The 14,215-nt window shown below is 38.7% G+C and overlaps 1 protein-coding gene across 2 annotated transcripts in view; it reads left to right on the top strand.

Moving 5' to 3' along the window:
• Nucleotides 1–14,215, top strand: part of PAWR (pro-apoptotic WT1 regulator) — a 78,810-nt gene that overhangs the window by 28,759 nt on the left and 35,836 nt on the right. For both annotated transcript variants that reach the window (XM_086610548.1, XM_086610547.1), the window contains one exon: nucleotides 13,092–13,220. In XM_086610548.1, coding sequence (XP_086466674.1) covers nucleotides 13,092–13,220 — 129 coding nt within the window. The remainder of the gene's footprint in view (nucleotides 1–13,091; nucleotides 13,221–14,215) is intronic.

Genomic DNA, 14,215 nt, shown 5'->3' with positions numbered 1-14,215 from the left:
TGTGTTTCAGGCATAAGGTACTACAGCTTAATTAACAATACCTTCTTTTCATCTTATTACAAATCCATGTCAGAAGTACAATTAAAAAAATCATGTAAGTCTGAATGGAGCTCTAATTGCTATTTAAAAAAAAAAGAAGTTCTATTTAAAAAAATATGAACAATTTTGCTTAAAGCAGTAATAAGAGAACACCAAACCCTTAGTACATAGGGAATAGTGTAATAGCTGTGTTATGATCTTTGTGGTCTTGATTTCAATAGATATTTCTTCCTAAAATTACTTGCATGTGTTAGCAGGAGAAACTACTAGTGTGAGGAATGCTATGTATGCCAGGTATACATATTTCAATGACATTTTTGCATATCTGTACCAAGAGAGGAGGTAATTAGAAACAAATTTCAAAGGGGTTGGGCCAGGTCTAGTGGTTCCTGACCTTGTGCTGTCCCTTTTGTTGTGTGTTTTTATGATAGGGGAAGTGGGACATCTGAAAAGAAGAGTTTTGGGTTTTGATTAATTAATTTACAGCGAGGTAGTTCCTGTACAGGTAAACATTGTGCCAGGACAGAAGAATGGGCAGTGCAGGCTCCAGGATGAGCAGAACATGAGGCTGGGATGTTTGACCAGCCTGTAGGTATTTCTGAGTTCTTGCTGTTTGTGGTGGAAAATGTGCTTATTTATGTTGGTTTTCTTTTGGTTACAGTGGCCCAGCTGCGTGTGGAGCCAAGCTGTAAGAAGGAGCACGTTAATCCACTGTCCTTGACTCCTGATGGGCTTTTTTACCTTAGGAATCATAACATGGGGCTATGCGGTTACGTGGCATGGTGGTGAAACTTCAGTGGTTGGGTGGGTGAGCTTTGCAGCTCTGTAGTAGTCCTCTTGTTGCTACTTAGAGTAGTAGCAGCTGTGCAGGTTACAAGGGGAATACTTCAGTATTTCTCTGGTTTGAATTGCTGAGGTTTTAATTTTGTGACAGTTTAACCTTTTCCATGTCCAGGCTGCTTTGGATCCTTGCTTTTACCTGACTTGCCTGTGCTGACCCTGGCACTCATTTGATCCTGTAGTTAGCTAGACCAAGGTGTACAAAAGATGGTTCAGTTTTTATAGAGATAGCTGTACTCTGCTAATAAATTACCTTGACATGGCTTATTGTTGTCAGGGGAGGTGATGGAGAGGACTGGTAGATGCCCATGGGCAGGAGTGGGAAAGAGGGAGAGTTGGAGTATGACTAAATGGACACAGGCTAATTTAAGCTTCGTATTGTTAAATTTGTTAGGGATGTGAGAGGAGAGGGAAGTCTTGTTTTCTTGACTGGAAAAAGCAATTGCAGGGGGGCATGTGAAAATAAAAAATAGGAAGTAAAAATAAAATCAAAGCAATGCAGAGTTATTTCAGTGTCCAAATAAAGTTTGGCTCAATATTAGTGTGAAGGTTCAGTTCTGATTCTATCTGGAGTAGTTTCCTTTCTTTAAATTCTCTAGTGCTCTCATACAGTTAGTCATAGATATGCAGAGAGACTTTTTATTTCCACATTGTTTTTATAATGTTTGAGAGACTTTTGGATTCCTGGCTCTTCCAAATCTACAGAGAAGAATCTTGTGGCAGGGGAAGGGGAGGGTTTAAAATTGCCCTTGAACAAAAAGTAATGTGTATATAAAGGCTTCTGCTAATTTTTGTATCTTTTAGCACAGGTGCTAAAAGGTTAATAGCTAGCCTATCACTTCTATTGTATCAAGAGATTTTTTTTTTTCCCCTAACCTAAAGCAATGTTAATTTCCATTTAAGGAAGAATGTCTGCAGGAGCCAGTGGTATTTACTAACTGCGCCTGTGAAAACATTCCTTTTCACCCTCAGATGCTCACTCAGCCTTCTGTTTTCCAAGTGACATTATTACAGGCTTTAGCTTGTAGTCTGAGAAATTAAAAGCACGTTTTAATAATGTGAACAGCAGAATCCTCAGTCTTCACTCCTCCTCGGATACTTCCTCGCTTTGTTCCCCTGGCTTGGGTTGGAGTGCACATGTAGCAATGACTGGGGGATTTGTTTTGGTGGTGGTTTTGGTTTTGTTTTGGGGTTTGTTTCCCCCCTGTCCCCCGTTTACCACATGAAGTCCTATACTGGAGCATCATTTTATCTTTAAAAGTTCTTTGCTGTCATTAAGATTCTAAAAAACATATTTTTCTTTTCTTGATTTAAAATATCATTCAGCTGTGGCGGGTTATTGCCAGACATGAATTGCACTCTGAACGCTATCTCCAGTGCTGCTGGCTCATGCTAATTCCTTAATTCCTCTCCTTGTCCCCTGCACTGTCGGGTTGGACACATGAATGGCTCAGGGCTGCTCCATGGTAACGCTGTGAATGCTCCTACCCCGTGGTACCTACAGGATATGTAAAATTGTTTACCTTGCTGTCACTGGGGGATGGTAAAGCTTGAATTACCTTGTGTTTACCAGGGTTTGGTCTACAGAAAACAACGCATGTGAACAGTTACCATGGAGAAGACGATGCGCGTTAATTTGTGTATCAGTCTTAACCTTAACCTCACGCTGTCTTTACACGCAATAGAAAAGGGGGGGAAGGGTGTCGTGGCCCTTTTATCCTGTGCCTCAGGAAGGGAGACTCTTGCCAGTGCAGTACCAAGCAATGCACGGGTCTGGAGCGCAGAGCAGATCCATTTCAGCCTGTAACGAATTTTCCCGAGTGTCTTTAATGGTTAGATTTCTCAGTACCTCAGAAAAGAGGACTGTACCCTTTATTCCTATGTTTCAGTTGACAAATGCATGTTGTAGTTGAGATTTCGAGTCAAGAAAACAAGTGCCTTATAAGCTGAAATCTTAATGATTTGCATGAGCTGTCTGGCCTGAAAAGGTAGATCTGTTGCAGAGATACATGCAGAGAACTTCTTGGTTGCTGAAGACCTGGCCAAGGCTCATGCTACGTTATATGCAAGTAATAATGTAGTTAAAAGCCCCCAAAACTGTATCAGTCATTCAACAATTAAAAAACCACTAGTGGAAAATTGCCTTTTTTGTACAAACTTTTTCTGCACTTGTGAATATAGACTTTTATTTACCCAGCGTTTTCCTTACTTTATTTATTCCTGCTTTATCCTGGCTTGATTTGCTGTAGAAATACATTAGCTCTCTTACACAATGAGTTACAGTAATGCAAGGTTCCAGTGCGCGTGGTTGTTTTGAAACAACTGTATGACGTGACTCATTCTTCCCATTACAACCCGACACTACATTTCGTCACAACTAGATTGATTTGATTTTGTGTCTATGCGTGTTCTTCTCTGTTCTGAGGTCTTGACTAAGGTACTTGAACCTGCTGGTACTGTTTTGTGGGCTTAAAGCATGCACATGAAATTTGAGTGGCAAAGTCTTGTCTATCTGCATGCCCCCGTCCTGAAGTCCTAGTTTTTCTTATCTTCTGGGAGAGGAGTGTGTCCAGCTATGTCTTAGATCTGGATGTAATCAAAACGTAAAGATTTTGGGAGCGTGCTGCAAGGGAAATTAGGCAGATCACTCTGACAGTGACAGAAAGACCACAGAAAAGTATAATGTGTAGTTTTGCTTCTCAGACCGATCGAAACAGATGTGTTCTTTGCTTGCTTATTTTTGCTGCTGTAATCTCAGTTTACTTGTGTAGCTCCCTCTCACCAGGCATCAGCTGCATGTTCTTTCTATGATTCTTTCCCACAGCTCTTTCTGTCTCCCACGCTTTCTCCTCCTCACTCGTAAGTCAATTCTATAGTTCCCTCACTTCCTCACAGAGCCTTTGAATGGGAAGAGTTGAACACCTGCTGAGCTGGTTCAGGGCTGTATACAGCCCTGACTGCTCAGGTGGAAGGGTAACTGCCCGCTTTGTCTAGCCCTTGAATTACTGTGGCAGCTAATCTGCATCTTTCACTTTTAGCAAACTTGATTTAAAAAAAATAATGGTGCAACCTTCATATCTTTGCAATATTAACCTATTATTAGTATTATTTATTACTGGCTGGACCCTCCCTTCTGTCCATACTGACTTCAAAAAAACATGGGGACAAAAGAACTGCCATTTTTGAGCACAGTTTCTGTAAGAAGCAGAGGTACAAATGCTGGTGACAGAAGACTTTTATGCTGTTAAGACATGGGATTTCACTATGAGAACCTGAACTGGATTTCCATCAGAAGCCTCAGACCTTTATGAGAGCATTTATTAAAAAAAAAAAAATATTTGCAAGGCCCCTGAGGAAGAGGTCTTCCTTCCAGATGTGGAATCTCAGAAGTCTAGGTTGGAAAACAGCTTCACAGCATTGTTGCTAGGATTAACTTGCAGATAAAAGGTGTTCTCCCAAGAAATAGTTACAATATTGACCTCAGCAGCATCTTTAAAGTTTTTTGATCTTCTATGAGTGTCGCTATCCTAGCAAACTTCAGCATTACAGTTGTGTTTTGTCTGCATGGCTTCGATCAGTACTGTCTTTCCATTCCTGACATCAGTGCTGAGGGCTTCAGAAGTGCTTAGTTATTGCCTTGAAAGTAAAATTCAACAGTTATTATCCAGATATCTGCCTATCCTGTTTAATGTTCTTTTTCAGTACTTCCTCTCCCTTCCTGCCCCACTGCTGTGTGTACAGTCCTCTAATCTCTTTAGGCAGAACAGCCCATTATATTAAGACTCAAAAACAGCTGGGAGAGCAGAAAACCTGGTTGATGATATTTTTATCTGTTTTTCTCCTAATTGAGAAGATCCCACTCCCAAATGAGAAATGCGGTACAACTCTCAAAAAAGCATTGTGCTCGAGTTTTCTTTTTCCCTTGGAATTGGTGCTTAGTCTGTTGTTGTGGCTTGTCGGTGCTCACTTGATTGTCAGTAGCCTCTTTGGCTTTGTTTAGTTTGACCAGTCCCACACCCACCGTGTGTAAACACTGAATGAGATTCAGTTGGGTAGAAAAGGAAAATTACGAGTATCTTGTTAAGCAAGAGAGCGCAAACCTGCAAAGGCACTGTACTTATTTTTTTTTAAAAAAACCAAACCAAAACAAAAAAACACCCCACATTTTAAATGCAACTTGGTCTTCAGACAATATAAGTTGCCACAAACTGCATGCTTCAGAGGATAGGATAGTTAGAAATACAGTACAGTGATTAACCTGTTTGATCTCCTTTCAGAACGTTCCTCAAATACTGATCTCATCTTTATTTCTTCTTAGAAGTACCATAGATGTACTAGGGAAGAAATCAGGAATTAGATGCCTTCTATTTTACATGGTCACATTAAAAGAAACACTTTTGTTTTGAAAATAGTGTGCTATTCTCCAGGATTTGTTTCTCCCTCTTCTCTTTCGGCTTTGAAGAGAAGAGTGCTCAATGTGTATGGTCTTTATCTACATGACAATACAACTTTCTCTCTTTTGGAGCTTGTTTCTATTTGCATCGTTTTGGCAGAAGTACATGGCCACGGAAGTCAAAATGATGGTGGTTACAGGCATTTTAACTCCATTATCGAACTATTATCTGAGTGGCTTTTGTTCAGGCGTTGTTCCCAGTGGGTACACTGCTCCCGTTTCAGGCAGTTTACGCTGTCTCTAATACCAGTGCCTCCGAGAACCCTGTCTAATACAAGAGCAAGTTTTACAACGAAAAAAAAAAAGTGTAGGCAGGCATCGAGTCTGTAGATGCTTGTTTTCTATATATCCAGGAGGAGTTCTCTTCGGTTCTTGCAACCATTTCCTAACGTGTGGCATGATGCAAATTGAGAAAGATTTCTCCCGTGAATAGTACAAATACCCTCAACGTTTCTGTCTTCTTCCTGGCTGAAACAGGCAAACTTTGTTTTACCAGATTTCTTCTGCGTAGGCACTGGTTTGCGATCTTCGTATTAGGTAGGATGCATCATTTCAGAATGTCAGGTAAGAGGCTAAGCAGATTGGTTGGTGACTGACTCCACTTTGGAACAAAACAATGACTATTTTTTGTGTGTGAGATTTTTAGGAACATTTCTGTAACTTTTAGATTTCTATGTTCAATGCTATTAGTGATTTCTGTGTACAGAATGTAGTCTTCATGAGCTCTATACCAGATGTAAACTGTCAGCAGAAGAGGGAAAAGATGTGTTGTCATTAGCAAAATTTGATTAGAACACGTAAGTAAGAAGAGCAGTGAGCAAAATTTCAAAAAGGGAAGGGAATGCTCAATTTTACTCTTCTAGCATATAGAGCTGTGCTGTATCTGAAGTCTGGGCCCTGTAGTTCTGGAAGTCAGGTGAGCTGGAACTGCCTGTGGATCATACCAACAGCAAGAAGAGGATTTGGCTGCTTTTCTCTTAGCCCCTTTATTTGCTGTTGGGTTTTGTTTTCTTTTTAAGAGCAAGGCATGGGTACTTTTGGATCAGTGTTTATTATATTCATATAATAATTTCCTCATGAAACAGTCATCAGCAGTTTGACTCCTATGCATAAGGATCTTCAGTCAATTCTACTGTTTGGTACTTCTGTTCTTAGATGGTGATCACTCTGAAAAGGGTCTAAGATGCTAACTTTGAGTGTAGTATTAAATAGTTTGGTGCTTAATTATGATAACTTGCCAATCCGTAATTTTTATTATGGTTTTCTCTTCTTAGAAGTATTTTAATAATGCTGGATAGCTTGTCTTTTGCAGTTTCTCTTGTATCCCTGGCATTTTACTCTGTGACTTTAGTATCACATACGAAATAGTTAAATTGAGCATTTCCACCAATCATTCTTGACAAGCCTTGTGATAAAGGATTTTTTGGTGATTAGTTTAAGTTAAACATTTGACTTTTGAACTCATTCTTGTGGTATGTTTGAAGACAGTGGTGGCCAAACCCTGTATCTTGCTGAATAACAAACTGCAAACATAGCCGCTTTTTGTTATTATAATAGAGGGATAATTGACATTCTGGTGTTGATGTAGTTGATGTTTTACTTAAAGCTTTAGAAGAATTCAAAATACTTTGTTATTTTGCTCTAATACAGACAAACCAGTGTGTAGCGGTTTTCCCCACCCCCCAAATATTTCTAAGTGGATTTGAAATTTATCTTGTTGAAAGAAAGAATGCAAATTGTATTTGCTCTGAAATATAAATGTGTGTACATAGTGAGCACTTCTAAGTTCTCATTTTGGGTGAGAAAAGTATAGGCTTCAAGAAAAATGTAAATGTGGCATATAATGATGAATACTATGAGTTTTGTAGAGCAAGATGTGCATCACATTGATCTCAAGTGATGCTCGTCCTTTTGGTTTGCTTTGCTGGCAGCATGGTCAAGGATGAGCGTATCCCATGGCTGCAGTCAGCTGTGCTCTGGCCCACCTGCTGCTCACTGACCCAGTGCTGCATTCAGGTCTCTTTTGATGTCAGATACCAAAGATTCCTGCCTTTATTCTTTTTCTGGGTTAGAAATCCATGCTTGTGATCATACTAATTGTTGATATTGGACTGCTCCATTTGGGTATGTAGGCTTTTAGAAGTGCTCAAAGATCATTCTGATAAGGTGTTTGAGTTCAGTATCCTTTTTTGGTCTCTCTTAATGTGAGAATTAAGGTCAAGTATTCTTAAAAAAATAAAATCTTTTACTGGGTAATCCATATCTGTAAAACTGTTTGTAGGTTTTAGATAGTTCCTATGAATAATATCAGCTCTTTTCACCTCTGTGATGATGTTTTTCAGCTTGTAATGAAAAGCACTTAGGCAAGTTAAACTTGATGAAAGGCTTGGGTAGTGAAAAAGAGGCATTTTTTCCAATTATACTGTCATTCTAATAAAAGATTATATTACTGTAAATCCATTTTACTTAAATATTTTGGGTACTGTCTGGACTTGGTAATAGAGATGTGTTTAAAAAGTGTGATTAAAAGCGGTGTTTCTGAAGGGGAAAGGTAGTGTAATCTCAGATCATTGAGGCCTGGGATTTTTGCATGGTTTTGCTGTGTGTTTTGGGAGGTGATGACAGAAAGGATTGATACTGTGCAAAGAGGTAGGAAGATGATATTTGACAGGTAACAGAGCTGTGCATGGTAAAGTGAAGAAGCATTTGGTTCTCAGTGCTGCTGTAAGAAGAATGATTATAAAGAAATGATGGGTAAAATAGTCTTCAATTTTCGATCTTTTCCAAACTTTTCTGTAAAAAAGCTGAGAGAAAAATAATGTTGATTTCCAAAATGTATTTTGTTGTAGTTAATTGCCTGGTTATTTTTTTTTTCCAGAGTTAAAAACAATTCTTATATCTTGTCTTGCATTTCTACTGTGGAAGCTATTAGGAAATATTTACATTTAATAAAACTTTTGCACTTTTCCAGCATCTTGATAAGAAGTTGTGATAGTGCACTTCAAACTTTATTACTAAACATGGAAAAACATCCTAGCAGTAAAATAGTGTTGGGTTTTTTTTTGGTTTTTTTTTTTTTTTTTTTTTTTTTTTTTTGCTTAAATTGTATAAAGTTGTTTTGGCAATAGGAAAAAGCCTGGATTTGTTTCCTCTCCTAGATTGTCAGCATGGTTAAGAAGCTAAAAAAAAAGTCAAGATAACTGAAGGTGCTTGTGTTGTAGAGATTCTATTTACTGTCCAAATGTGAAGTTAATAGCAAGGTTTTGCTGAGTATATATCTGCTTGCACATCTTGCTGTAGTGGTTAAATATGTTATTATCTCAAGTGCTCATCGTTTTCAAAAAGCTGATGTAGTGCAACTGTCCCTGGTGTTCTGCGAAATAAATAGTTTGAATGGGCTTGCATCTGGTTCAGGCAGAATCAACTGGGCTAATTAAAACTGCTGAAACTAACCTGACTGACCTTTCATGAAATGAACTGGGAAGCTTTTAGGTATGTGCTCGGCCAGCAGAACTGCAAGGCAAAAGCAAGTTGGTGCAGGAAGGGGGGTGGGGACAGCGACATTTCGACTTGCACCATTGCTTGTGGCAAGAGCAGCTTGTGTGCATTCAGAAACTGGCCTTTTGCTTATAGGAATACTGCTTGTTCTCATGAAAAAGACAGTTCCTCCCCAATTTTTGTTTGTTCTTTGCAATGCACAAATGTTTATAGGGAGCAACCCAGTGTATCCTTAGAAATATTCTTTGTACGATGTCTCCTTAAACTGCAGGCTGGTGGTGTGCTGGAATGTGGGGGTATCTTTGTGGCTGTTTTCTTCATCAGTCTGATTCTTTTGAAAGCATCTTACTCTGCTTGTATTTTCCATACTAGAGGTTTACAGAAAAATGTTTATACTACAGCCTCAAACATTTACTGAAATGCTAGAAAACCTAAAGAATTTCTGTGGATTCCTTATATTAAGATCAGATGTGGGAATGTCACATTGAATATCTGCTGTACAAAACTCAGATGATTTTAGTGGAAAATAAGAATCTGAAATGGTATGTGCCTAGCAGCAAAATAAAAAAAAAGCAGGGGGAAGGGAATGGTCAGAGAGAATTGTATAATGGGCCAGAATTACACCTCGGTGGTTACAAGTCCATTTCTCTGCTGTACTGACAGAGGAAGTAATTACTGCGTTTATGTCTTTTTCAATGACGTGAAACTAGTTTCTAAAGCAAAGTGGAGTATTTGAGAGAAGCCCGCAACGCCAGCAATGCAGTAATCCATCTGACTGAAACGTCCTGTGCTCTGAGACAGTTTCAGCTGCAGGGCAGTTTATACAAAAATGGTTTTTAAGGTGTTTAACAGTACTTTGTCCATTTTTAATTTTTCAGTAGTAATTGCGCTGTCAACTGAAACTTGGCTTTAATTGTTTTTTTTATTACTCTAAAAGTTAGCATAGAATATAAATAGCGTTAAGATTAACAATCTCACTGAAGCTGATGGAGAAGCACATAAGCAGATATTGAATGTAAAGTAGTATTTTGCATAAGAAAGCTTGTTTCATTGTGAGTCAAACCAAACAGATTTCCTTATTAAGGCTAATAGTTATTGAAACAAAGCTCAAGTGAAAAACAGTAAAATGTTAAAATTCTGTAGTTATTATCATGTTGACTTGTGCTTAGCAGGCGTTTCATGAACATTGTTTAAATTAGCATGTGGTTATGTGCCTGTCTGTGTGCTGGGAAGAAGGAGCCTTTGTGTTTGGGAAACCCAAGAAGGTCCTTCATAGTTACTGGTAGTCTGCTTTAAGGTAGGAAGGCACTGGCAACCCTAGCCAACTGTGCCACCTTGACTGCAGATGGTGAGCGTCAACCTGTCCGTGACTTTTCTACCTCATCTGTAACAAGTAATAAAAACCCACTGCTTCTGTGGTTCTTGCCACTTGAACTTGTGTTGGCCCCACCTGGCTCAGGGCCTGCTTCAGTGAAGGGACCTGGAGCAGGAGCAAGCCCCAGTAGCCTTCAAAGCAGGTTGTATGCTCCAAATTAGGTTTGCCTAAACTGTTGCTCGCTCTTCCATGCTTGAGAAGAAAGCTTTTAACTTTGGAATTATGAGTTAGGAGGGGGAGGGGGGCAGTAATAGCTTTTGATGGTATTGATTAGTCTTTTGTGATCTTGGACCTTCCTGAGAAGAAGAGAAAAGATAGGAATGGACATTGCTGGCAAATCCTAACTGAAAAAGCTTAGTTTAAAATTTTATGGCTGGAAGTTTTGTATCAGATGATGACATTTTGTTCCTGTCTAAAACTGCTAAGAGAATAGCGATCTTATATTGAAAGAGAGAAGAAAAACATTCTTCCTTGCAGATGTCATTGTATTCAGAGAAAAATATTGCTGTGGAATGCTGATGGTTTCTGGAAAGCTTATGAGAAGCATGTATCTGAAGGAGAGAATTTGTGAGGAAAGGAACACTTGTCTACTTAGTTGCTACAAAGACTCTTTTTTTTACCTACAGTATTGTAATTTGAGTTTTATGCTTCTCCTTAAAGAATGTTGTTCCTTGAAAATGCAAAGCTTTTTTGAGGTGTGTGAAGATTACTGATCTCTTCTGTCTCCAGTCAGTTCTATCCTTCACTTACTAGAAGCTGCTTTTCCAAACTCATGTCAAACTCTTTCCTTTGAGTTTATCCGAGATCTTAATTCTCTTACATGAACAGCTTTGAGGCTGGAAGAACAATCCAAAAGTTTTCCTGTTTTTCTAATGCAGTATCATTCTTCATTTGAGTATTAATTTATGTTTGAGATCTTCTGTGAGCCTCATGGTTCTTTCTGAACAAGACTGGTTTTGTAAGAGCTGAAGATGACTCTGTTTCTTGTTGCAGTAGTGGCCCATTATTTCTTATTTTGTCACTTCAGAATGGATTATTAGGACAATGAGATAAATTAGGATACAGACTTAAGTTTATGTTACCAAAATTTTTAAGCTTCAAAGTTTATAAAAGGTAAAGGATGTTGATTTAAAGATCATCTCCTAGAATGTGCTGTGACAATGTTTTTTAAACACTCTGTTAAAAATGGACCTGAGAGAACCAAATTATATATTCGTTTGTTTATAATTATTTTATTTGAAAAGACCACTTAGTATTTTTGAATGTGTAATGTTTCAGCTGTAATAATCTTTCAAGTATGCCTTTTCCTAGTAATAGAAGTAGAGAGGTCTACATGAGTTGCATTACAGTGTTGATGAGAAGTAGACTGGTGAAATTGCATTAGCCTCAGAGTAGTGATTTTGGTTTTTGTGCATTAGAAACTTCCGTTGAAATAATTTGATGTTCATCTTCGTTCTCTTGTAGCCCTGTTCGTTGTTTCTTAAGCTATTGCACATTGATCTAGAAGCTTTTTCAGATATCTTAGAATGGTTAATTCCTTGTGGTTTTGTAACTAGGTCTCACACACCTCTTGTTTTAATGTAGAGTGCTGGCAAATAGCTTGTGATGTTGTGGTCAGATTTTTTTGAGCCTCATGTCTGCTTCCAGTTGGTCTTCTAAACATGAGGTCGTGCTTTTTCTTTCTGTAAATTTGGGTATTTTAAACTAATAGACCGATGTAGACATAACTGACAGTCCAAAGCTAGTGGAGTCCTCACATTTCTAACCTGGCCTCAACATGGCTCTGAGCTAGAACAGAGACAATGTTACTGATGATTCCACACACTGCCCCCCCCAGCCCCGCCCTGGGTGTCTCACTTGTCAGCAGTCAATCCTTGAGAAACTGAATCCTTCTGAATCAAGTGTTTCAACAAGTCTGGTATGAAATATTTGTGATGAAGCACCAAAATGTTATATATGTGTTAATTGTTAGTAATTAATGACTGTCCAACTAGTTTAAAAATGACTGTTTTTCAAAGACAAATCCATAAACAAGGAGAGCAAAATTAAGATGGGTCATTCAAGGGGGCCTACAAGAAAGATAGGGAGAGGCTGTTCAGGAGGGCCAGTTGTGATAGGACAAGGGGTAATGGTTTTAAAATAGAGGGAGGTAGATTCAGGTTGGATATTAGGAAAAAATTTTTTACCATGAGAGTTGTAGAACACTGGAACAGGTTGCCCAGAGAGGTGGTGGATGCTCCATCCCTGGAGACGTTCAAGGCCAGGTTGGATGAGGCCCTGAGCAACCTGATCTAGTTGGAGATATCCCTGTTCCTTGCAGGAGGGTTGAACTAGATGACCTTTGAAGGTCCCTTCCAGCCCTAACGATTCTATGATTCTATGATTCAGACCGATGCTTCAATCTCAGCAGATGCCCCTGTGTCAAAAAAGGTCAGCTGCTGAGTGAAGAGTACAACTGACTTTTTTTTGCCATTTCTGTACTTCCTCAGAATCTCTTATGTAGAGGTAAAATTATTGCTTATGACAAAACGGTATTGTAGAATCATTCAAATGGAAGACACCTCAGGTATAGTCCAAGTTCCTGCTCACAGCAGGATTAGCACTGATCTTGAACGACATTGCCTAAAGCTTTGTCAAGCTGGATCCTTGATTTGCTTATTTCTTACTTTTGTGATTAAGAAAAGCAGTTAGTTGTCAAACTTTATTCTTGTATTGGAGATACCAGTATCCATGGAAAATAAAGGCATTTAAACAAGTAATTAAAGTTTTCCGAAATATAAAATTAATCTTTGAAAATATTCAGTGATGTGTGAATTTTGTGAAATATGGGAGGCCTGTGAAGCAACATAAAAAGACTGTTTTCTAACTGAATATTTTTTGGTTTAGAGCCTCGATGAATATGAAGATGATGAAGCAGGGCAGAAGGAGCGAAAGAAGGAGGATGCTATTACCCAACAGAATACGATACAAAATGAGAGTTCCAGTGCAGATACCCCTGGCTCATACTTTTTACAGGTGAGATCTTAACACTTGCTCATTTCGGTATTTTACTCAGTTTTAAAACTCATATTGCTACCTTCTTTGTACTCCTACTTAACAGTAGATTGTATCCTATATGGAAACAAACACGAAGTTCAGGAGATGTCACATAACTAAAACCAGAGTATGAGGTTTTATTTCACAAAATCAACACTACTGGGTCCTGGTTCTGACAACAGAATCCTGTTTCTGTAGGGGATTTGAAGTTAACGGTGTTGATGTTTACCATAAAATTTATTATTTAATGAGAGGAGGAGAAACCTGGAAATTCAAATGAAAACCACTCATAGCTTTAGAATATTCAATTAATTGGAGATAAGCTTTTCAAATCAGGACCCAATTTCCTAGTTTAATTTATTGTCAATTAACAAACTTCTAATTACTGATTCTGGGGTTGAAACAAACACGCACAATCTTAGGGAAAACACTCCTTGCGTCTGTGAAACCTGTTCTGCCTCTTCCCCCTCTTCTTTTTTTTTTTTGGTGTTCTTCAATCCCCTTGCCACGGATTGCACTCAGTCCTGCAACCCTCCTCACTGATAAACATTGCCAATTATGCCTAATACTCCCCTCCTGTGTACTATAATACCTGTGGCAAATGTTCCGTCTCTTTCCTTTCATGCCTCTAGTCTCTAGCCAGTCTTGTTTCTCCTCTTCTGTTACCTAAGGGCATGTGCAAACCCAGCACTGAGTCCATCTAGCTCTGCCTGTTGAGTCTTAAGAGGCAATAGCACATGCGTAGGGAGAAAAATATACCAACAGAGCAAGCACATGGTATTAGTTTTGAAAGCACCCATAACCAGAGATGGCATCGCTGAATTTAGTGGGTCTGGATGCACTTCCCTTCTAAAATTTTGCCCAGTCTTTCATACATTCATGGATGTGTTTAACATTCAGAAGAGCCTATGGCAGAGAGGTCTACAGCTTAATTACCTGGAATGTGAAGAACAGTCTCTTTTTGTTAAAGTTGA

The sequence above is a fragment of the Tauraco erythrolophus genome, chromosome 4 (assembly GCF_009769465.1).
Source record: "Tauraco erythrolophus isolate bTauEry1 chromosome 4, bTauEry1.pri, whole genome shotgun sequence".
Lineage (NCBI taxonomy): Eukaryota > Metazoa > Chordata > Aves > Musophagiformes > Musophagidae > Tauraco > Tauraco erythrolophus.
The sequence above is the reverse complement of the archived record's forward strand: the minus strand, read 5'-3'. Positions and strand labels throughout refer to the sequence as shown.